The 24,751-nt window shown below is 41.5% G+C and overlaps 2 protein-coding genes across 2 annotated transcripts in view; both read right to left on the reverse strand.

Annotated features, from left to right (window-relative positions):
• Nucleotides 1–7,298: 7,298 nt before the first annotated feature.
• On the reverse strand, nucleotides 7,299–8,603 carry LOC306930085 (uncharacterized protein; the record flags this gene model as incomplete). The annotated part of the gene is made up of 3 exons (XM_079510827.1): nucleotides 7,299–7,397; nucleotides 7,725–7,796; nucleotides 8,508–8,603. Coding segments are annotated over 3 exons (267 nt in total), but the record flags the coding sequence as incomplete, so codon positions are not given.
• Nucleotides 8,604–8,611: 8 nt separating this feature from the next.
• The window catches only part of LOC306930086 (uncharacterized protein), a gene marked incomplete at both ends in the record, with an annotated part of 70,718 nt that continues 54,578 nt past the window's right edge, over nucleotides 8,612–24,751 (reverse strand). Inside the window, one exon of the mRNA XM_079510828.1 lies at nucleotides 8,612–8,635. Within this exon, the coding sequence (XP_079366954.1) occupies nucleotides 8,612–8,635 (24 nt within the window). The remainder of the gene's footprint in view (nucleotides 8,636–24,751) is intronic.

Consider the following 24,751-nt stretch of genomic DNA (forward strand, 5'->3'; position numbering starts at 1 on the left):
TGTTGTCAGTTACTTCCTCCTTTGGAATATCCCCTGCGGTTGACATGGCTGTAAGTCACCAGTGTTGCGTTGCGTTCTGTAGGGGAAACAACAATGTTAGCATTTAAAACGATTGCAAAAAGACAAACAGTGTCAGTCTTGGACACATTAGGTATAATCAAAGTTAGCTGTGACTGTACCCTTAGTAGTAATTGTAGTAGTAGCAGTACTAGTAGATGGAAACCAGAATTTGAGCCCTTCAAAAAAATCACTGCAAGTCAATGAAGACAAGAATTATGAAATCATAAACATACCTGATAACTTCACCAAGTCCAGAAGAGAGAATTTCAGCTCTTAACAACAACACACATTAAAGTGAAGTGACACCAAATAAAACAGAGGCCTGCTAAATACTCACAGAGGAGGTCTGATGAGCCAATCAGAGTGGAGGGTGGGACACACCAACAATAGACAGAAACTGTATTGGAGAACTGTTGGTTAATAGCCCCTGCCCCCACTTAACCTAGACATTTCACACCTAGACAAACCCCCATCCAAGCCCATCAACAGTCATCAATCATCTACCATCCAGTTTCTGGACTGTTTCAGCACTAAGCTATGGCCCATTTCATTAGAATGGAATTCAATTCATCTGATATCAATTTGAATAGCCTGCCCACTTTGTTAACATCACGCTATGTAAATTCAATATAGTTCACCCAATGTGAGTAATTATACTGTAATACAACATGACAACAGTTCAGACAAATCCTCACCAGAAAGTGTATTTTAGAACTGCCTGAAGAAGGTCCAGAGGGACCGAAACGTTGCATTATTAAAAAAAAATATACCGAGCAGATACACAGTGTGCGGTGTATTTTCATTCCTTTCAGAACTGGCTTATCTAAAGGTGTTTATAACCTTTTATTAAGAAGAGAAAGTTACTACATTCATACTCTTCAAACCATGATGCAGAGGGGCTTAAACCAGGCAGATGAAATTAGACACTTTCTGTAGAAACCTTTTTGGTTTGTTAGGAGTGAAGCTCTGCTTCTCCAACTGATTTTTTATTTAAAAAGTAAAAAATATGGTGAATTGCTGACTGACATTATCATGAACACAGTATGCCAATAAAACACACACACACCACAAATCACCTTTTATCTGAATGTTTATTACAAGACAAAAATACAACATAAGTCATAAGTAAATACAGTGAAACTAAGTCTAGCAGCAAAGGGTAGCTGTTGCTGTGGTCCATGATACCACCCCTGACATTATTACAGCCTAGCCACACTGCCTACGTGCAAAAACTGTGCATGGGAAAAAGTTAAAAATAAACTATCAACAGTATACAATATAAAACAGTGATATCCAATACTGACATGAAAAAAACAGCCTGTTGGATTTACACTTAAGAGACATTTCCAACACCCATAAAAAGACTGGGAGGACAATTCTCTTTCTTTTTCTTGTTTCTTATCTAAATGTCATTACATTACAGTCACGTTCTATAGTGGCACACATCACATTCCCAGGCAACACCCTCAGAGGGAGATGGTGCATAGTAGAAATTAATGGAAATAGTTTATCAGTGAAAGTGTGTGTGAAGGTGTGTAGGTGTGTGTTAGTGTCAGGATCGGAGAAGGACAGCTCTCCTCTGTTCCAGTCCAGCTGGACTCTGATCCTACAGGGTTTCTGCTCCACCGAGAGAGCAGTCGCCGACCCTGCTACATTTGCTGTGTATGTGCCATTCCTAAAGCCTAAACACCAAAACAAACCATTAACTGCATTGTTTATCTGGAAAGACTCTTCTAACACCCCCAGTTCCCAGGAGTTATTGTATCCAACTTCAATGTCCCAGCTATGAGTCCCTGAGTTAAATCCCTCAGAACCCTGGACCACGTGCAGGGAGTCCGGGTTGGTATACAGCTCTTCACGTACATCAACATCGTACAACACACTGGTCAGATCATCAGACAGGATGAATCCAGTATACTGGATGTTGGGATCCAGGATCACAGGAGTGTAGGAGACGATCTCCTTCATCTTGACCCAGGTTCTGAAGGTCAGGTTGCCCAGGTGTTTGGCCATGTCCATCACTACTTTTGAAACTGGCTGTGGATCTGGCAGTGTGCACTGGACCTTTTCCACTGTGGTTTTATAGTTATGCAGGAATGAGATGTCATCTGCCTCGACATCTCTGATGGTGTTGGAAAGAGTCACCATTTCTCTGCACAGACTCTCAATCTTTTCCATCAACATCCGACTTTTCTGTTTCTCTTCCTCCCTCACCTCAGTGATTCTGGCCTTCTCTTCTTGATGTAGGTAATCCTGAATATTCTTGAAATGTTTCTTAATCTGTATCTCAGTGTGTTGGGCCTGCACCTTAATGTATTCTGCTGTTTGGTGATATCCTGCTTTAATCTCTTTAAGGTCCTCTAGTTTCTCCTCTAAGGCCTCCAGTGATTCCTGGAGGTCCTCTTTGAGTTGTTTTGCAGATTCGTAAATGGGTCTGAACTTATGTCCTGCATGTTTTTCAGAAACTTGGCACTCTAGGCATGCCAAATGTTCATCATCCAGACAGAACAGCCTGAGTTTCTCATCATGTAGAGGGCAGAGAACCTCAGAAATACATCTGTGACTTCTCTCCTCTAAGAAGTTCTCACACAGGTTATTCAACGCTAAGTTGATAGGAGGTTGATCTAGAGAGGAGTTTGTTTTGCAAACAGGACATGCCTTGTTCTGTGATGGTTTTCCTGTCCACCATTGCTGCATACAGGACTTGCAGAAGCTGTGGCTACAAGACAGGATAACAGGGTGTTCAAAGATGTCACGGCACACAGGACAGGTGAGTTCCTCTTCCTGCCGAGTCAAATAGGAATCCATGTTGTCAGTTACTTCCTCCTTTGGAATATCCCCTGCGGTTGACATGGCTGTAAGTCACCAGTGTTGCGTTGCGTTCTGTAGGGGAAACAACAATGTTAGCATTTAAAACGATTGCAAAAAGACAAACAGTGTCAGTCTTGGACACATTAGGTATAATCAAAGTTAGCTGTGACTGTACCCTTAGTAGTAATTGTAGTAGTAGCAGTACTAGTAGATGGAAACCAGAATTTGAGCCCTTCAAAAAAATCACTGCAAGTCAATGAAGACAAGAATTATGAAATCATAAACATACCTGATAACTTCACCAAGTCCAGAAGAGAGAATTTCAGCTCTTAACAACAACACACATTAAAGTGAAGTGACACCAAATAAAACAGAGCCCTGCTAAATACTCACAGAGGAGGTCTGATGAGCCAATCAGAGTGGAGGGTGGGACACACCAACAATAGACAGAAACTGTATTGGAGAACTGTTGGTTAATAGCCCCTGCCCCCACTTAACCTAGACATTTCACACCTAGACAAACCCCCATCCAAGCCCATCAACAGTCATCAATCATCTACCATCCAGTTTCTGGACTGTTTCAGCACTAAGCTATGGCCCATTTCATTAGAATGGAATTCAATTCATCTGATATCAATTTGAATAGCCTGCCCACTTTGTTAACATCACGCTATGTAAATTCAATATAGTTCACCCAATGTGAGTAATTATACTGTAATACAACATGACAACAGTTCAGACAAATCCTCACCAGAAAGTGTATTTTAGAACTGCCTGAAGAAGGTCCAGAGGGACCGAAACGTTGCATTATTAAAAAAAAATATACCGAGCAGATACACAGTGTGCGGTGTATTTTCATTCCTTTCAGAACTGGCTTATCTAAAGGTGTTTATAACCTTTTATTAAGAAGAGAAAGTTACTACATTCATACTCTTCAAACCATGATGCAGAGGGGCTTAAACCAGGCAGATGAAATTAGACACTTTCTGTAGAAACCTTTTTGGTTTGTTAGGAGTGAAGCTCTGCTTCTCCAACTGATTTTTTATTTAAAAAGTAAAAAATATGGTGAATTGCTGACTGACATTATCATGAACACAGTATGCCAATAAAACACACACACACCACAAATCACCTTTTATCTGAATGTTTATTACAAGACAAAAATACAACATAAGTCATAAGTAAATACAGTGAAACTAAGTCTAGCAGCAAAGGGTAGCTGTTGCTGTGGTCCATGATACCACCCCTGACATTATTACAGCCTAGCCACACTGCCTACGTGCAAAAACTGTGCATGGGAAAAAGTTAAAAATAAACTATCAACAGTATACAATATAAAACAGTGATATCCAATACTGACATGAAAAAAACAGCCTGCTGGATTTACACTTAAGAGACATTTCCAACACCCATAAAAAGACTGGGAGGACAATTCTCTTTCTTTTTCTTGTTTCTTATCTAAATGTCATTACATTACAGTCACGTTCTATAGTGGCACACATCACATTCCCAGGCAACACCCTCAGAGGGAGATGGTGCATAGTAGAAATTAATGGAAATAGTTTATCAGTGAAAGTGTGTGTGAAGGTGTGTAGGTGTGTGTTAGTGTCAGGATCGGAGAAGGACAGCTCTCCTCTGTTCCAGTCCAGCTGGACTCTGATCCTACAGGGTTTCTGCTCCACCGAGAGAGCAGTCGCCGACCCTGCTACATTTGCTGTGTATGTGCCATTCCTAAAGCCTAAACACCAAAACAAACCATTAACTGCATTGTTTATCTGGAAAGACTCTTCTAACACCCCCAGTTCCCAGGAGTTATTGTATCCAACTTCAATGTCCCAGCTATGAGTCCCTGAGTTAAATCCATCAGAACCCTGGACCACGTGCAGGGAGTCCGGGTTGGTATACAGCTCTTCACGTACATCAAAATCGTACAACACACTGGTCAGATCATCAGACAGGATGAATCCAGTATACTGGATGTTGGGATCCAGGATCACAGGAGTGTAGGAGACGATCTCCTTCATCTTGACCCAGGTTCTGAAGGTCAGGTTGCCCAGGTGTTTGGCCATGTCCATCACTACTTTTGAAACTGGCTGTGGATCTGGCAGTGTGCGCTGGACCTTTTCCACTGTGGTTTTATAGTTATGCAGGAATGAGATGTCATCTGCCTCGACATCTCTGATGGTGTTGGAAAGAGTCACCATTTCTCTGCACAGACTCTCAATCTTTTCCATCAACATCTGACTTTTCTGTTTCTCTTCCTCCCTCACCTCAGTGATTCTGGCCTTCTCTTCTTGATGTAGGTAATCCTGAATATTCTTGAAATGTTTCTTAATCTGTATCTCAGTGTGTTGGGCCTGCACCTTAATGTATTCTGCTGTTTGGTGATATCCTGCTTTAATCTCTTTAAGGTCCTCTAGTTTCTCCTCTAAGGCCTCCAGTGATTCCTGGAGGTCCTCTTTGAGTTGTTTTGCAGATTCGTAAATGGGTCTGAACTTATGTCCTGCATGTTTTTCAGAAACTTGGCACTCTAGGCATGCCAAATGTTCATCATCCAGACAGCACAGCCTGAGTTTCTCATCATGTAGAGGGCAGAGAACCTCAGAAATACATCTGTGACTTCTCTCCTCTAAGAAGTTCTCACACAGGTTATTCAACGCTAAGTTGATAGGAGGTTGATCTAGAGAGGAGTTTGTTTTGCAAACAGGACATGCCTTGTTCTGTGATGGTTTTCCTGTCCACCATTGCTGCATACAGGACTTGCAGAAGCTGTGGCTACAAGACAGGATAACAGGGTGTTTAAAGATGTCACGGCACACAGGACAGGTGAGTTCCTCTTCCTGCCGAGTCAAATAGGAATCCATGTTGTCAGTTACTTCCTCCTTTGGAATATCCCCTGCGGTTGACATGGCTGTAAGTCACCAGTGTTGCGTTGCGTTCTGTAGGGGAAACAACAATGTTAGCATTTAAAACGATTGCAAAAAGACAAACAGTGTCAGTCTTGGACACATTAGGTATAATCAAAGTTAGCTGTGACTGTACCCTTAGTAGTAATTGTAGTAGTAGCAGTACTAGTAGATGGAAACCAGAATTTGAGCCCTTCAAAAAAATCACTGCAAGTCAATGAAGACAAGAATTATGAAATCATAAACATACCTGATAACTTCACCAAGTCCAGAAGAGAGAATTTCAGCTCTTAACAACAACACACATTAAAGTGAAGTGACACCAAATAAAACAGAGGCCTGCTAAATACTCACAGAGGAGGTCTGATGAGCCAATCAGAGTGGAGGGTGGGACACACCAACAATAGACAGAAACTGTATTGGAGAACTGTTGGTTAATAGCCCCTGCCCCCACTTAACCTAGACATTTCACACCTAGACAAACCCCCATCCAAGCCCATCAACAGTCATCAATCATCTACCATCCAGTTTCTGGACTGTTTCAGCACTAAGCTATGGCCCATTTCATTAGAATGGAATTCAATTCATCTGATATCAATTTGAATAGCCTGCCCACTTTGTTAACATCACGCTATGTAAATTCAATATAGTTCACCCAATGTGAGTAATTATACTGTAATACAACATGACAACAGTTCAGACAAATCCTCACCAGAAAGTGTATTTTAGAACTGCCTGAAGAAGGTCCAGAGGGACCGAAACGTTGCATTATTAAAAAAAATATATACCGAGCAGATACACAGTGTGCGGTGTATTTTCATTCCTTTCAGAACTGGCTTATCTAAAGGTGTTTATAACCTTTTATTAAGAAGAGAAAGTTACTACATTCATACTCTTCAAACCATGATGCAGAGGGGCTTAAACCAGGCAGATGAAATTAGACACTTTCTGTAGAAACCTTTTTGGTTTGTTAGGAGTGAAGCTCTGCTTCTCCAACTGATTTTTTATTTAAAAAGTAAAAAATATGGTGAATTGCTGACTGACATTATCATGAACACAGTATGCCAATAAAACACACACACACCACAAATCACCTTTTATCTGAATGTTTATTACAAGACAAAAATACAACATAAGTCATAAGTAAATACAGTGAAACTAAGTCTAGCAGCAAAGGGTAGCTGTTGCTGTGGTCCATGATACCACCCCTGACATTATTACAGCCTAGCCACACTGCCTACGTGCAAAAACTGTGCATGGGAAAAAGTTAAAAATAAACTATCAACAGTATACAATATAAAACAGTGATATCCAATACTGACATGAAAAAAACAGCCTGCTGGATTTACACTTAAGAGACATTTCCAACACCCATAAAAAGACTGGGAGGACAATTCTCTTTCTTTTTCTTGTTTCTTATCTAAATGTCATTACATTACAGTCACGTTCTATAGTGGCACACATCACATTCCCAGGCAACACCCTCAGAGGGAGATGGTGCATAGTAGAAATTAATGGAAATAGTTTATCAGTGAAAGTGTGTGTGAAGGTGTGTAGGTGTGTGTTAGTGTCAGGATCGGAGAAGGACAGCTCTCCTCTGTTCCAGTCCAGCTGGACTCTGATCCTACAGGGTTTCTGCTCCACCGAGAGAGCAGTCGCCGACCCTGCTACATTTGCTGTGTATGTGCCATTCCTAAAGCCTAAACACCAAAACAAACCATTAACTGCATTGTTTATCTGGAAAGACTCTTCTAACACCCCCAGTTCCCAGGAGTTATTGTATCCAACTTCAATGTCCCAGCTATGAGTCCCTGAGTTAAATCCCTCAGAACCCTGGACCACGTGCAGGGAGTCCGGGTTGGTATACAGCTCTTCACGTACATCAACATCGTACAACACACTGGTCAGATCATCAGACAGGATGAATCCAGTATACTGGATGTTGGGATCCAGGATCACAGGAGTGTAGGAGACGATCTCCTTCATCTTGACCCAGGTTCTGAAGGTCAGGTTGCCCAGGTGTTTGGCCATGTCCATCACTACTTTTGAAACTGGCTGTGGATCTGGCAGTGTGCGCTGGACCTTTTCCACTGTGGTTTTATAGTTATACAGGAATGAGATGTCATCTGCCTCGACATCTCTGATGGTGTTGGAAAGAGTCACCATTTCTCTGCACAGACTCTCAATCTTTTCCATCAACATCTGACTTTTCTGTTTCTCTTCCTCCCTCACCTCAGTGATTCTGGCCTTCTCTTCTTGATGTAGGTAATCCTGAATATTCTTGAAATGTTTCTTAATCTGTATCTCAGTGTGTTGGGCCTGCACCTTAATGTATTCTGCTGTTTGGTGATATCCTGCTTTAATCTCTTTAAGGTCCTCTAGTTTCTCCTCTAAGGCCTCCAGTGATTCCTGGAGGTCCTCTTTGAGTTGTTTTGCAGATTCGTAAATGGGTCTGAACTTATGTCCTGCATGTTTTTCAGAAACTTGGCACTCTAGGCATGCCAAATGTTCATCATCCAGACAGAACAGCCTGAGTTTCTCATCATGTAGAGGGCAGAGAACCTCAGAAATACATCTGTGACTTCTCTCCTCTAAGAAGTTCTCACACAGGTTATTCAACGCTAAGTTGATAGGAGGTTGATCTAGAGAGGAGTTTGTTTTGCAAACAGGACATGCCTTGTTCTGTGATGGTTTTCCTGTCCACCATTGCTGCATACAGGACTTGCAGAAGCTGTGGCTACAAGACAGGATAACAGGGTGTTTAAAGATGTCACGGCACACAGGACAGGTGAGTTCCTCTTCCTGCCGAGTCAAATAGGAATCCATGTTGTCAGTTACTTCCTCCTTTGGAATATCCCCTGCGGTTGACATGGCTGTAAGTCACCAGTGTTGCGTTGCGTTCTGTAGGGGAAACAACAATGTTAGCATTTAAAACGATTGCAAAAAGACAAACAGTGTCAGTCTTGGACACATTAGGTATAATCAAAGTTAGCTGTGACTGTACCCTTAGTAGTAATTGTAGTAGTAGCAGTACTAGTAGATGGAAACCAGAATTTGAGCCCTTCAAAAAAATCACTGCAAGTCAATGAAGACAAGAATTATGAAATCATAAACATACCTGATAACTTCACCAAGTCCAGAAGAGAGAATTTCAGCTCTTAACAACAACACACATTAAAGTGAAGTGACACCAAATAAAACAGAGCCCTGCTAAATACTCACAGAGGAGGTCTGATGAGCCAATCAGAGTGGAGGGTGGGACACACCAACAATAGACAGAAACTGTATTGGAGAACTGTTGGTTAATAGCCCCTGCCCCCACTTAACCTAGACATTTCACACCTAGACAAACCCCCATCCAAGCCCATCAACAGTCATCAATCATCTACCATCCAGTTTCTGGACTGTTTCAGCACTAAGCTATGGCCCATTTCATTAGAATGGAATTCAATTCATCTGATATCAATTTGAATAGCCTGCCCACTTTGTTAACATCACGCTATGTAAATTCAATATAGTTCACCCAATGTGAGTAATTATACTGTAATACAACATGACAACAGTTCAGACAAATCCTCACCAGAAAGTGTATTTTAGAACTGCCTGAAGAAGGTCCAGAGGGACCGAAACGTTGCATTATTAAAAAAAAATATACCGAGCAGATACACAGTGTGCGGTGTATTTTCATTCCTTTCAGAACTGGCTTATCTAAAGGTGTTTATAACCTTTTATTAAGAAGAGAAAGTTACTACATTCATACTCTTCAAACCATGATGCAGGGGGGCTTAAACCAGGCAGATGAAATTAGACACTTTCTGTAGAAACCTTTTTGGTTTGTTAGGAGTGAAGCTCTGCTTCTCCAACTGATTTTTTATTTAAAAAGTAAAAAATATGGTGAATTGCTGACTGACATTATCATGAACACAGTATGCCAATAAAACACACACACACCACAAATCACCTTTTATCTGAATGTTTATTACAAGACAAAAATACAACATAAGTCATAAGTAAATACAGTGAAACTAAGTCTAGCAGCAAAGGGTAGCTGTTGCTGTGGTCCATGATACCACCCCTGACATTATTACAGCCTAGCCACACTGCCTACGTGCAAAAACTGTGCATGGGAAAAAGTTAAAAATAAACTATCAACAGTATACAATATAAAACAGTGATATCCAATACTGACATGAAAAAAACAGCCTGCTGGATTTACACTTAAGAGACATTTCCAACACCCATAAAAAGACTGGGAGGACAATTCTCTTTCTTTTTCTTGTTTCTTATCTAAATGTCATTACATTACAGTCACGTTCTATAGTGGCACACATCACATTCCCAGGCAACACCCTCAGAGGGAGATGGTGCATAGTAGAAATTAATGGAAATAGTTTATCAGTGAAAGTGTGTGTGAAGGTGTGTAGGTGTGTGTTAGTGTCAGGATCGGAGAAGGACAGCTCTCCTCTGTTCCAGTCCAGCTGGACTCTGATCCTACAGGGTTTCTGCTCCACCGAGAGAGCAGTCGCCGACCCTGCTACATTTGCTGTGTATGTGCCATTCCTAAAGCCTAAACACCAAAACAAACCATTAACTGCATTGTTTATCTGGAAAGACTCTTCTAACACCCCCAGTTCCCAGGAGTTATTGTATCCAACTTCAATGTCCCAGCTATGAGTCCCTGAGTTAAATCCATCAGAACCCTGGACCACGTGCAGGGAGTCCGGGTTGGTATACAGCTCTTCACGTACATCAACATCGTACAACACACTGGTCAGATCATCAGACAGGATGAATCCAGTATACTGGATGTTGGGATCCAGGATCACAGGAGTGTAGGAGACGATCTCCTTCATCTTGACCCAGGTTCTGAAGGTCAGGTTGCCCAGGTGTTTGGCCATGTCCATCACTACTTTTGAAACTGGCTGTGGATCTGGCAGTGTGCGCTGGACCTTTTCCACTGTGGTTTTATAGTTATGCAGGAATGAGATGTCATCTGCCTCGACATCTCTGATGGTGTTGGAAAGAGTCACCATTTCTCTGCACAGACTCTCAATCTTTTCCATCAACATCTGACTTTTCTGTTTCTCTTCCTCCCTCACCTCAGTGATTCTGGCCTTCTCTTCTTGATGTAGGTAATCCTGAATATTCTTGAAATGTTTCTTAATCTGTATCTCAGTGTGTTGGGCCTGCACCTTAATGTATTCTGCTGTTTGGTGATATCCTGCTTTAATCTCTTTAAGGTCCTCTAGTTTCTCCTCTAAGGCCTCCAGTGATTCCTGGAGGTCCTCTTTGAGTTGTTTTGCAGATTCGTAAATGGGTCTGAACTTATGTCCTGCATGTTTTTCAGAAACTTGGCACTCTAGGCATGCCAAATGTTCATCATCCAGACAGAACAGCCTGAGTTTCTCATCATGTAGAGGGCAGAGAACCTCAGAAATACATCTGTGACTTCTCTCCTCTAAGAAGTTCTCACACAGGTTATTCAACGCTAAGTTGATAGGAGGTTGATCTAGAGAGGAGTTTGTTTTGCAAACAGGACATGCCTTGTTCTGTGATGGTTTTCCTGTCCACCATTGCTGCATACAGGACTTGCAGAAGCTGTGGCTACAAGACAGGATAACAGGGTGTTTAAAGATGTCACGGCACACAGGACAGGTGAGTTCCTCTTCCTGCCGAGTCAAATAGGAATCCATGTTGTCAGTTACTTCCTCCTTTGGAATATCCCCTGCGGTTGACATGGCTGTAAGTCACCAGTGTTGCGTTGCGTTCTGTAGGGGAAACAACAATGTTAGCATTTAAAACGATTGCAAAAAGACAAACAGTGTCAGTCTTGGACACATTAGGTATAATCAAAGTTAGCTGTGACTGTACCCTTAGTAGTAATTGTAGTAGTAGCAGTACTAGTAGATGGAAACCAGAATTTGAGCCCTTCAAAAAAATCACTGCAAGTCAATGAAGACAAGAATTATGAAATCATAAACATACCTGATAACTTCACCAAGTCCAGAAGAGAGAATTTCAGCTCTTAACAACAACACACATTAAAGTGAAGTGACACCAAATAAAACAGAGCCCTGCTAAATACTCACAGAGGAGGTCTGATGAGCCAATCAGAGTGGAGGGTGGGACACACCAACAATAGACAGAAACTGTATTGGAGAACTGTTGGTTAATAGCCCCTGCCCCCACTTAACCTAGACATTTCACACCTAGACAAACCCCCATCCAAGCCCATCAACAGTCATCAATCATCTACCATCCAGTTTCTGGACTGTTTCAGCACTAAGCTATGGCCCATTTCATTAGAATGGAATTCAATTCATCTGATATCAATTTGAATAGCCTGCCCACTTTGTTAACATCACGCTATGTAAATTCAATATAGTTCACCCAATGTGAGTAATTATACTGTAATACAACATGACAACAGTTCAGACAAATCCTCACCAGAAAGTGTATTTTAGAACTGCCTGAAGAAGGTCCAGAGGGACCGAAACGTTGCATTATTAAAAAAAAATATACCGAGCAGATACACAGTGTGCGGTGTATTTTCATTCCTTTCAGAACTGGCTTATCTAAAGGTGTTTATAACCTTTTATTAAGAAGAGAAAGTTACTACATTCATACTCTTCAAACCATGATGCAGAGGGGCTTAAACCAGGCAGATGAAATTAGACACTTTCTGTAGAAACCTTTTTGGTTTGTTAGGAGTGAAGCTCTGCTTCTCCAACTGATTTTTTATTTAAAAAGTAAAAAATATGGTGAATTGCTGACTGACATTATCATGAACACAGTATGCCAATAAAACACACACACACCACAAATCACCTTTTATCTGAATGTTTATTACAAGACAAAAATACAACATAAGTCATAAGTAAATACAGTGAAACTAAGTCTAGCAGCAAAGGGTAGCTGTTGCTGTGGTCCATGATACCACCCCTGACATTATTACAGCCTAGCCACACTGCCTACGTGCAAAAACTGTGCATGGGAAAAAGTTAAAAATAAACTATCAACAGTATACAATATAAAACAGTGATATCCAATACTGACATGAAAAAAACAGCCTGCTGGATTTACACTTAAGAGACATTTCCAACACCCATAAAAAGACTGGGAGGACAATTCTCTTTCTTTTTCTTGTTTCTTATCTAAATGTCATTACATTACAGTCACGTTCTATAGTGGCACACATCACATTCCCAGGCAACACCCTCAGAGGGAGATGGTGCATAGTAGAAATTAATGGAAATAGTTTATCAGTGAAAGTGTGTGTGAAGGTGTGTAGGTGTGTGTTAGTGTCAGGATCGGAGAAGGACAGCTCTCCTCTGTTCCAGTCCAGCTGGACTCTGATCCTACAGGGTTTCTGCTCCACCGAGAGAGCAGTCGCCGACCCTGCTACATTTGCTGTGTATGTGCCATTCCTAAAGCCTAAACACCAAAACAAACCATTAACTGCATTGTTTATCTGGAAAGACTCTTCTAACACCCCCAGTTCCCAGGAGTTATTGTATCCAACTTCAATGTCCCAGCTATGAGTCCCTGAGTTAAATCCATCAGAACCCTGGACCACGTGCAGGGAGTCCGGGTTGGTATACAGCTCTTCACGTACATCAACATCGTACAACACACTGGTCAGATCATCAGACAGGATGAATCCAGTATACTGGATGTTGGGATCCAGGATCACAGGAGTGTAGGAGACGATCTCCTTCATCTTGACCCAGGTTCTGAAGGTCAGGTTGCCCAGGTGTTTGGCCATGTCCATCACTACTTTTGAAACTGGCTGTGGATCTGGCAGTGTGCGCTGGACCTTTTCCACTGTGGTTTTATAGTTATGCAGGAATGAGATGTCATCTGCCTCGACATCTCTGATGGTGTTGGAAAGAGTCACCATTTCTCTGCACAGACTCTCAATCTTTTCCATCAACATCTGACTTTTCTGTTTCTCTTCCTCCCTCACCTCAGTGATTCTGGCCTTCTCTTCTTGATGTAGGTAATCCTGAATATTCTTGAAATGTTTCTTAATCTGTATCTCAGTGTGTTGGGCCTGCACCTTAATGTATTCTGCTGTTTGGTGATATCCTGCTTTAATCTCTTTAAGGTCCTCTAGTTTCTCCTCTAAGGCCTCCAGTGATTCCTGGAGGTCCTCTTTGAGTTGTTTTGCAGATTCGTAAATGGGTCTGAACTTATGTCCTGCATGTTTTTCAGAAACTTGGCACTCTAGGCATGCCAAATGTTCATCATCCAGACAGAACAGCCTGAGTTTCTCATCATGTAGAGGGCAGAGAACCTCAGAAATACATCTGTGACTTCTCTCCTCTAAGAAGTTCTCACACAGGTTATTCAACGCTAAGTTGATAGGAGGTTGATCTAGAGAGGAGTTTGTTTTGCAAACAGGACATGCCTTGTTCTGTGATGGTTTTCCTGTCCACCATTGCTGCATACAGGACTTGCAGAAGCTGTGGCTACAAGACAGGATAACAGGGTGTTTAAAGATGTCACGGCACACAGGACAGGTGAGTTCCTCTTCCTGCCGAGTCAAATAGGAATCCATGTTGTCAGTTACTTCCTCCTTTGGAATATCCCCTGCGGTTGACATGGCTGTAAGTCACCAGTGTTGCGTTGCGTTCTGTAGGGGAAACAACAATGTTAGCATTTAAAACGATTGCAAAAAGACAAACAGTGTCAGTCTTGGACACATTAGGTATAATCAAAGTTAGCTGTGACTGTACCCTTAGTAGTAATTGTAGTAGTAGCAGTACTAGTAGATGGAAACCAGAATTTGAGCCCTTCAAAAAAATCACTGCAAGTCAATGAAGACAAGAATTATGAAATCATAAACATACCTGATAACTTCACCAAGTCCAGAAGAGATAATTTCAGCTCTTAACAACAACACACATTAAAGTGAAGTGACACCAAATAAAACAGAGGCCTGCTAAATACTCACAGAGGAGGTCTGATGAGCCAATCAGAGTGGAGGGTGGGACACACCAACAATAGACAGAAACTGTATTGGAGAACTGTTGGTTAATAGCCCCTGCCCCCACTTAACCTAGACATTTCACACCTAGACAAACCCCCATCCAAGCCCATCAACAGTCATCAATCATCTACCATCCAGTTTCTGGACTGTTTCAGCACTAAGCTATGGCCCATTTCATTAGAATGGAATTCAATTCATCTGATATCAATTTGAATAGCCTGCCCACTTTGTTAACATCACGCTATGTAAATTCAATATAGTTCACCCAATGTGAGTAATTATACTGTAATACAACATGACAACAGTTCAGACAAATCCTCACCAGAAAGTGTATTTTAGAACTGCCTGAAGAAGGTCCAGAGGGACCGAAACGTTGCATTATTAAAAAAAAATATACCGAGCAGATACACAGTGTGCTGTGTATTTTCATTCCTTTCAGAACTGGCTTATCTAAAGGTGTTTATAACCTTTTATTAAGAAGAGAAAGTTACTACATTCATACTCTTCAAACCATGATGCAGAGGGGCTTAAACCAGGCAGATGAAATTAGACACTTTCTGTAGAAACCTTTTTGGTTTGTTAGGAGTGAAGCTCTGCTTCTCCAACTGATTTTTTATTTAAAAAGTAAAAAATATGGTGAATTGCTGACTGACATTATCATGAACACAGTATGCCAATAAAACACACACACACCACAAATCACCTTTTATCTGAATGTTTATTACAAGACAAAAATACAACATAAGTCATAAGTAAATACAGTGAAACTAAGTCTAGCAGCAAAGGGTAGCTGTTGCTGTGGTCCATGATACCACCCCTGACATTATTACAGCCTAGCCACACTGCCTACGTGCAAAAACTGTGCATGGGAAAAAGTTAAAAATAAACTATCAACAGTATACAATATAAAACAGTGATATCCAATACTGACATGAAAAAAACAGCCTGCTGGATTTACACTTAAGAGACATTTCCAACACCCATAAAAAGACTGGGAGGACAATTCTCTTTCTTTTTCTTGTTTCTTATCTAAATGTCATTACATTACAGTCACGTTCTATAGTGGCACACATCACATTCCCAGGCAACACCCTCAGAGGGAGATGGTGCATAGTAGAAATTAATGGAAATAGTTTATCAGTGAAAGTGTGTGTGAAGGTGTGTAGGTGTGTGTTAGTGTCAGGATCGGAGAAGGACAGCTCTCCTCTGTTCCAGTCCAGCTGGACTCTGATCCTACAGGGTTTCTGCTCCACCGAGAGAGCAGTCGCCGACCCTGCTACATTTGCTGTGTATGTGCCATTCCTAAAGCCTAAACACCAAAACAAACCATTAACTGCATTGTTTATCTGGAAAGACTCTTCTAACACCCCCAGTTCCCAGGAGTTATTGTATCCAACTTCAATGTCCCAGCTATGAGTCCCTGAGTTAAATCCATCAGAACCCTGGACCACGTGCAGGGAGTCCGGGTTGGTATACAGCTCTTCACGTACATCAACATCGTACAACACACTGGTCAGATCATCAGACAGGATGAATCCAGTATACTGGATGTTGGGATCCAGGATCACAGGAGTGTAGGAGACGATCTCCTTCATCTTGACCCAGGTTCTGAAGGTCAGGTTGCCCAGGTGTTTGGCCATGTCCATCACTACTTTTGAAACTGGCTGTGGATCTGGCAGTGTGCGCTGGACCTTTTCCACTGTGGTTTTATAGTTATGCAGGAATGAGATGTCATCTGCCTCGACATCTCTGATGGTGTTGGAAAGAGTCACCATTTCTCTGCACAGACTCTCAATCTTTTCCATCAACATCTGACTTTTCTGTTTCTCTTCCTCCCTCACCTCAGTGATTCTGGCCTTCTCTTCTTGATGTAGGTAATCCTGAATATTCTTGAAATGTTTCTTAATCTGTATCTCAGTGTGTTGGGCCTGCACCTTAATGTATTCTGCTGTTTGGTGATATCCTGCTTTAATCTCTTTAAGGTCCTCTAGTTTCTCCTCTAAGGCCTCCAGTGATTCCTGGAGGTCCTCTTTGAGTTGTTTTGCAGATTCGTAAATGGGTCTGAACTTATGTCCTGCATGTTTTTCAGAAACTTGGCACTCTAGGCATGCCAAATGTTCATCATCCAGACAGAACAGCCTGAGTTTCTCATCATGTAGAGGGCAGAGAACCTCAGAAATACATCTGTGACTTCTCTCCTCTAAGAAGTTCTCACACAGGTTATTCAACGCTAAGTTGATAGGAGGTTGATCTAGAGAGGAGTTTGTTTTGCAAACAGGACATGCCTTGTTCTGTGATGGTTTTCCTGTCCACCATTGCTGCATACAGGACTTGCAGAAGCTGTGGCTACAAGACAGGATAACAGGGTGTTTAAAGATGTCACGGCACACAGGACAGGTGAGTTCCTCTTCCTGCCGAGTCAAATAGGAATCCATGTTGTCAGTTACTTCCTCCTTTGGAATATCCCCTGCGGTTGACATGGCTGTAAGTCACCAGTGTTGCGTTGCGTTCTGTAGGGGAAACAACAATGTTAGCATTTAAAACGATTGCAAAAAGACAAACAGTGTCAGTCTTGGACACATTAGGTATAATCAAAGTTAGCTGTGACTGTACCCTTAGTAGTAATTGTAGTAGTAGCAGTACTAGTAGATGGAAACCAGAATTTGAGCCCTTCAAAAAAATCACTGCAAGTCAATGAAGACAAGAATTATGAAATCATAAACATACCTGATAACTTCACCAAGTCCAGAAGAGAGAATTTCAGCTCTTAACAACAACACACATTAAAGTGAAGTGACACCAAATAAAACAGAGCCCTGCTAAATACTCACAGAGGAGGTCTGATGAGCCAATCAGAGTGGAGGGTGGGACACACCAACAATAGACAGAAACTGTATTGGAGAACTGTTGGTTAATAGCCCCTGCCCCCACTTAACCTAGACATTTCACACCTAGACAAACCCCCATCCAAGCCCATCAACAGTCATCAATCATCTACCATCCAGTTTCTGGACTGTTTCAGCACTAAGCTATGGCCCATTTCATTAGAATGGAATTCAATTCATCTGATATCAATTTGAATAGCCTGCCCACTTTGTTAACATCACGCTATGTAAATTCAATATAGTTCACCCAATGTGAGTAATTATACTGTAATACAACATGACAACAGTTCAGACAAATCCTCACCAGAAAGTGTATTTTAGAACTGCCTGAAGAAGGTCCAGAGGGACCGAAACGTTGCATTATTAAAAAAAAATATACCGAGCAGATACACAGTGTGCGGTGTATTTTCATTCCTTTCAGAACTGGCTTATCTAAAGGTGTTTATAACCTTTTATTAAGAAGAGAAAGTTACTACATTCATACTCTTCAAACCATGATGCAGGGGGGCTTAAACCAGGCAGATGAAATTAGACACTTTCTGTAGAAACCTTTTTGGTTTGTTAGGAGTGAAGCTCTGCTTCTCCAACTGATTTTTTATTTAAAAAGTAAAAAATATGGTGAATTGCTGACTGACATTATCATGAACACAGTATGCCAATAAAACACACACACACCACAAATCACCTTTTATCTGAATGTTTATTACAAGACAAAAATACAACATAAGTCATAAGTAAATACAGTGAAACTAAGTCTAGCAGCAAAGGGTAGCTGTTGCTGTGGTCCATGATACCACCCCTGACATTATTACAGCCTAGCCACACTGCCTACGTGCAAAAACTGTGCATGGGAAAAAGTTAAAAATAAACTATCAACAGTATACAATATAAAACAGTGATATCCAATACTGACATGAAAAAAACAGCCTGCTGGATTTACACTTAAGAGACATTTCCAACACCCATAAAAAGACTGGGAGGACAATTCTCTTTCTTTTTCTTGTTTCTTATCTAAATGTCATTACATTACAGTCACGTTCTATAGTGGCACACATCACATTCCCAGGCAACACCCTCAGAGGGAGATGGTGCATAGTAGAAATTAATGGAAATAGTTTATCAGTGAAAGTGTGTGTGAAGGTGTGTAGGTGTGTGTTAGTGTCAGGATCGGAGAAGGACAGCTCTCCTCTGTTCCAGTCCAGCTGGACTCTGATCCTACAGGGTTTCTGCTCCACCGAGAGAGCAGTCGCCGACCCTGCTACATTTGCTGTGTATGTGCCATTCCTAAAGCCTAAACACCAAAACAAACCATTAACTGCATTGTTTATCTGGAAAGACTCTTCTAACACCCCCAGTTCCCAGGAGTTATTGTATCCAACTTCAATGTCCCAGCTATGAGTCCCTGAGTTAAATCCATCAGAACCCTGGACCACGTGCAGGGAGTCCGGGTTGGTATACAGCTCTTCACGTACATCAACATCGTACAACACACTGGTCAGATCATCAGACAGGATGAATCCAGTATACTGGATGTTGGGATCCAGGATCACAGGAGTGTAGGAGACGATCTCCTTCATCTTGACCCAGGTTCTGAAGGTCAGGTTGCCCAGGTGTTTGGCCATGTCCATCACTACTTTTGAAACTGGCTGTGGATCTGGCAGTGTGCCCTGGACCTTTTCCACTGTGGTTTTATAGTTATGCAGGAATGAGATGTCATCTGCCTCGACATCTCTGATGGTGTTGGAAAGAGTCACCATTTCTCTGCACAGACTCTCAATCTTTTCCATCAACATCTGACTTTTCTGTTTCTCTTCCTCCCTCACCTCAGTGATTCTGGCCTTCTCTTCTTGATGTAGGTAATCCTGAATATTCTTGAAATGTTTCTTAATCTGTATCTCAGTGTGTTGGGCCTGCACCTTAATGTATTCTGCTGTTTGGTGATATCCTGCTTTAATCTCTTTAAGGTCCTCTAGTTTCTCCTCTAAGGCCTCCAGTGATTCCTGGAGGTCCTCTTTGAGTTGTTTTGCAGATTCGTAAATGGGTCTGAACTTATGTCCTGCATGTTTTTCAGAAACTTGGCACTCTAGGCATGCCAAATGTTCATCATCCAGACAGAACAGCCTGAGTTTCTCATCATGTAGAGGGCAGAGAACCTCAGAAATACATCTGTGACTTCTCTCCTCTAAGAAGTTCTCACACAGGTTATTCAACGCTAAGTTGATAGGAGGTTGATCTAGAGAGGAGTTTGTTTTGCAAACAGGACATGCCTTGTTCTGTGATGGTTTTCCTGTCCACCATTGCTGCATACAGGACTTGCAGAAGCTGTGGCTACAAGACAGGATAACAGGGTGTTTAAAGATGTCACGGCACACAGGACAGGTGAGTTCCTCTTCCTGCCGAGTCAAATAGGAATCCATGTTGTCAGTTACTTCCTCCTTTGGAATATCCCCTGCGGTTGACATGGCTGTAAGTCACCAGTGTTGCGTTGCGTTCTGTAGGGGAAACAACAATGTTAGCATTTAAAACGATTGCAAAAAGACAAACAGTGTCAGTCTTGGACACATTAGGTATAATCAAAGTTAGCTGTGACTGTACCCTTAGTAGTAATTGTAGTAGTAGCAGTACTAGTAGATGGAAACCAGAATTTGAGCCCTTCAAAAAAATCACTGCAAGTCAATGAAGACAAGAATTATGAAATCATAAACATACCTGATAACTTCACCAAGTCCAGAAGAGAGAATTTCAGCTCTTAACAACAACACACATTAAAGTGAAGTGACACCAAATAAAACAGAGCCCTGCTAAATACTCACAGAGGAGGTCTGATGAGCCAATCAGAGTGGAGGGTGGGACACACCAACAATAGACAGAAACTGTATTGGAGAACTGTTGGTTAATAGCCCCTGCCCCCACTTAACCTAGACATTTCACACCTAGACAAACCCCCATCCAAGCCCATCAACAGTCATCAATCATCTACCATCCAGTTTCTGGACTGTTTCAGCACTAAGCTATGGCCCATTTCATTAGAATGGAATTCAATTCATCTGATATCAATTTGAATAGCCTGCCCACTTTGTTAACATCACGCTATGTAAATTCAATATAGTTCACCCAATGTGAGTAATTATACTGTAATACAACATGACAACAGTTCAGACAAATCCTCACCAGAAAGTGTATTTTAGAACTGCCTGAAGAAGGTCCAGAGGGACCGAAACGTTGCATTATTAAAAAAAAATATACCGAGCAGATACACAGTGTGCGGTGTATTTTCATTCCTTTCAGAACTGGCTTATCTAAAGGTGTTTATAACCTTTTATTAAGAAGAGAAAGTTACTACATTCATACTCTTCAAACCATGATGCAGAGGGGCTTAAACCAGGCAGATGAAATTAGACACTTTCTGTAGAAACCTTTTTGGTTTGTTAGGAGTGAAGCTCTGCTTCTCCAACTGATTTTTTATTTAAAAAGTAAAAAATATGGTGAATTGCTGACTGACATTATCATGAACACAGTATGCCAATAAAACACACACACACCACAAATCACCTTTTATCTGAATGTTTATTACAAGACAAAAATACAACATAAGTCATAAGTAAATACAGTGAAACTAAGTCTAGCAGCAAAGGGTAGCTGTTGCTGTGGTCCATGATACCACCCCTGACATTATTACAGCCTAGCCACACTGCCTACGTGCAAAAACTGTGCATGGGAAAAAGTTAAAAATAAACTATCAACAGTATACAATATAAAACAGTGATATCCAATACTGACATGAAAAAAACAGCCTGCTGGATTTACACTTAAGAGACATTTCCAACACCCATAAAAAGACTGGGAGGACAATTCTCTTTCTTTTTCTTGTTTCTTATCTAAATGTCATTACATTACAGTCACGTTCTATAGTGGCACACATCACATTCCCAGGCAACACCCTCAGAGGGAGATGGTGCATAGTAGAAATTAATGGAAATAGTTTATCAGTGAAAGTGTGTGTGAAGGTGTGTAGGTGTGTGTTAGTGTCAGGATCGGAGAAGGACAGCTCTCCTCTGTTCCAGTCCAGCTGGACTCTGATCCTACAGGGTTTCTGCTCCACCGAGAGAGCAGTCGCCGACCCTGCTACATTTGCTGTGTATGTGCCATTCCTAAAGCCTAAACACCAAAACAAACCATTAACTGCATTGTTTATCTGGAAAGACTCTTCTAACACCCCCAGTTCCCAGGAGTTATTGTATCCAACTTCAATGTCCCAGCTATGAGTCCCTGAGTTAAATCCATCAGAACCCTGGACCACGTGCAGGGAGTCCGGGTTGGTATACAGCTCTTCACGTACATCAACATCGTACAACACACTGGTCAGATCATCAGACAGGATGAATCCAGTATACTGGATGTTGGGATCCAGGATCACAGGAGTGTAGGAGACGATCTCCTTCATCTTGACCCAGGTTCTGAAGGTCAGGTTGCCCAGGTGTTTGGCCATGTCCATCACTACTTTTGAAACTGGCTGTGGATCTGGCAGTGTGCGCTGGACCTTTTCCACTGTGGTTTTATAGTTATGCAGGAATGAGATGTCATCTGCCTCGACATCTCTGATGGTGTTGGAAAGAGTCACCATTTCTCTGCACAGACTCTCAATCTTTTCCATCAACATCTGACTTTTCTGTTTCTCTTCCTCCCTCACCTCAGTGATTCTGGCCTTCTCTTCTTGATGTAGGTAATCCTGAATATTCTTGAAATGTTTCTTAATCTGTATCTCAGTGTGTTGGGCCTGCACCTTAATGTATTCTGCTGTTTGGTGATATCCTGCTTTAATCTCTTTAAGGTCCTCTAGTTTCTCCTCTAAGGCCTCCAGTGATTCCTGGAGGTCCTCTTTGAGTTGTTTTGCAGATTCGTAAATGGGTCTGAACTTATGTCCTGCATGTTTTTCAGAAACTTGGCACTCTAGGCATGCCAAATGTTCATCATCCAGACAGAACAGCCTGAGTTTCTCATCATGTAGAGGGCAGAGAACCTCAGAAATACATCTGTGACTTCTCTCCTCTAAGAAGTTCTCACACAGGTTATTCAACGCTAAGTTGATAGGAGGTTGATCTAGAGAGGAGTTTGTTTTGCAAACAGGACATGCCTTGTTCTGTGATGGTTTTCCTGTCCACCATTGCTGCATACAGGACTTGCAGAAGCTGTGGCTACAAGACAGGATAACAGGGTGTTTAAAGATGTCACGGCACACAGGACAGGTGAGTTCCTCTTCCTGCCGAGTCAAATAGGAATCCATGTTGTCAGTTACTTCCTCCTTTGGAATATCCCCTGCGGTTGACATGGCTGTAAGTCACCAGTGTTGCGTTGCGTTCTGTAGGGGATACAACAATGTTAGCATTTAAAACGATTGCAAAAAGACAAACAGTGTCAGTCTTGGACACATTAGGTATAATCAAAGTTAGCTGTGACTGTACCCTTAGTAGTAATTGTAGTAGTAGCAGTACTAGTAGATGGAAACCAGAATTTGAGCCCTTCAAAAAAATCACTGCAAGTCAATGAAGACAAGAATTATGAAATCATAAACATACCTGATAACTTCACCAAGTCCAGAAGAGATAATTTCAGCTCTTAACAACAACACACATTAAAGTGAAGTGACACCAAATAAAACAGAGGCCTGCTAAATACTCACAGAGGAGGTCTGATGAGCCAATCAGAGTGGAGGGTGGGACACACCAACAATAGACAGAAACTGTATTGGAGAACTGTTGGTTAATAGCCCCTGCCCCCACTTAACCTAGACATTTCACACCTAGACAAACCCCCATCCAAGCCCATCAACAGTCATCAATCATCTACCATCCAGTTTCTGGACTGTTTCAGCACTAAGCTATGGCCCATTTCATTAGAATGGAATTCAATTCATCTGATATCAATTTGAATAGCCTGCCCACTTTGTTAACATCACGCTATGTAAATTCAATATAGTTCACCCAATGTGAGTAATTATACTGTAATACAACATGACAACAGTTCAGACAAATCCTCACCAGAAAGTGTATTTTAGAACTGCCTGAAGAAGGTCCAGAGGGACCGAAACGTTGCATTATTAAAAAAAAATATACCGAGCAGATACACAGTGTGCTGTGTATTTTCATTCCTTTCAGAACTGGCTTATCTAAAGGTGTTTATAACCTTTTATTAAGAAGAGAAAGTTACTACATTCATACTCTTCAAACCATGATGCAGAGGGGCTTAAACCAGGCAGATGAAATTAGACACTTTCTGTAGAAACCTTTTTGGTTTGTTAGGAGTGAAGCTCTGCTTCTCCAACTGATTTTTTATTTAAAAAGTAAAAAATATGGTGAATTGCTGACTGACATTATCATGAACACAGTATGCCAATAAAACACACACACACCACAAATCACCTTTTATCTGAATGTTTATTACAAGACAAAAATACAACATAAGTCATAAGTAAATACAGTGAAACTAAGTCTAGCAGCAAAGGGTAGCTGTTGCTGTGGTCCATGATACCACCCCTGACATTATTACAGCCTAGCCACACTGCCTACGTGCAAAAACTGTGCATGGGAAAAAGTTAAAAATAAACTATCAACAGTATACAATATAAAACAGTGATATCCAATACTGACATGAAAAAAACAGCCTGCTGGATTTACACTTAAGAGACATTTCCAACACCCATAAAAAGACTGGGAGGACAATTCTCTTTCTTTTTCTTGTTTCTTATCTAAATGTCATTACATTACAGTCACGTTCTATAGTGGCACACATCACATTCCCAGGCAACACCCTCAGAGGGAGATGGTGCATAGTAGAAATTAATGGAAATAGTTTATCAGTGAAAGTGTGTGTGAAGGTGTGTAGGTGTGTGTTAGTGTCAGGATCGGAGAAGGACAGCTCTCCTCTGTTCCAGTCCAGCTGGACTCTGATCCTACAGGGTTTCTGCTCCACCGAGAGAGCAGTCGCCGACCCTGCTACATTTGCTGTGTATGTGCCATTCCTAAAGCCTAAACACCAAAACAAACCATTAACTGCATTGTTTATCTGGAAAGACTCTTCTAACACCCCCAGTTCCCAGG

This window comes from Electrona antarctica, assembly GCF_951216825.1.
Source record: "Electrona antarctica genome assembly, chromosome: 9".
In the NCBI taxonomy this organism is placed as follows: domain Eukaryota; kingdom Metazoa; phylum Chordata; class Actinopteri; order Myctophiformes; family Myctophidae; genus Electrona; species Electrona antarctica.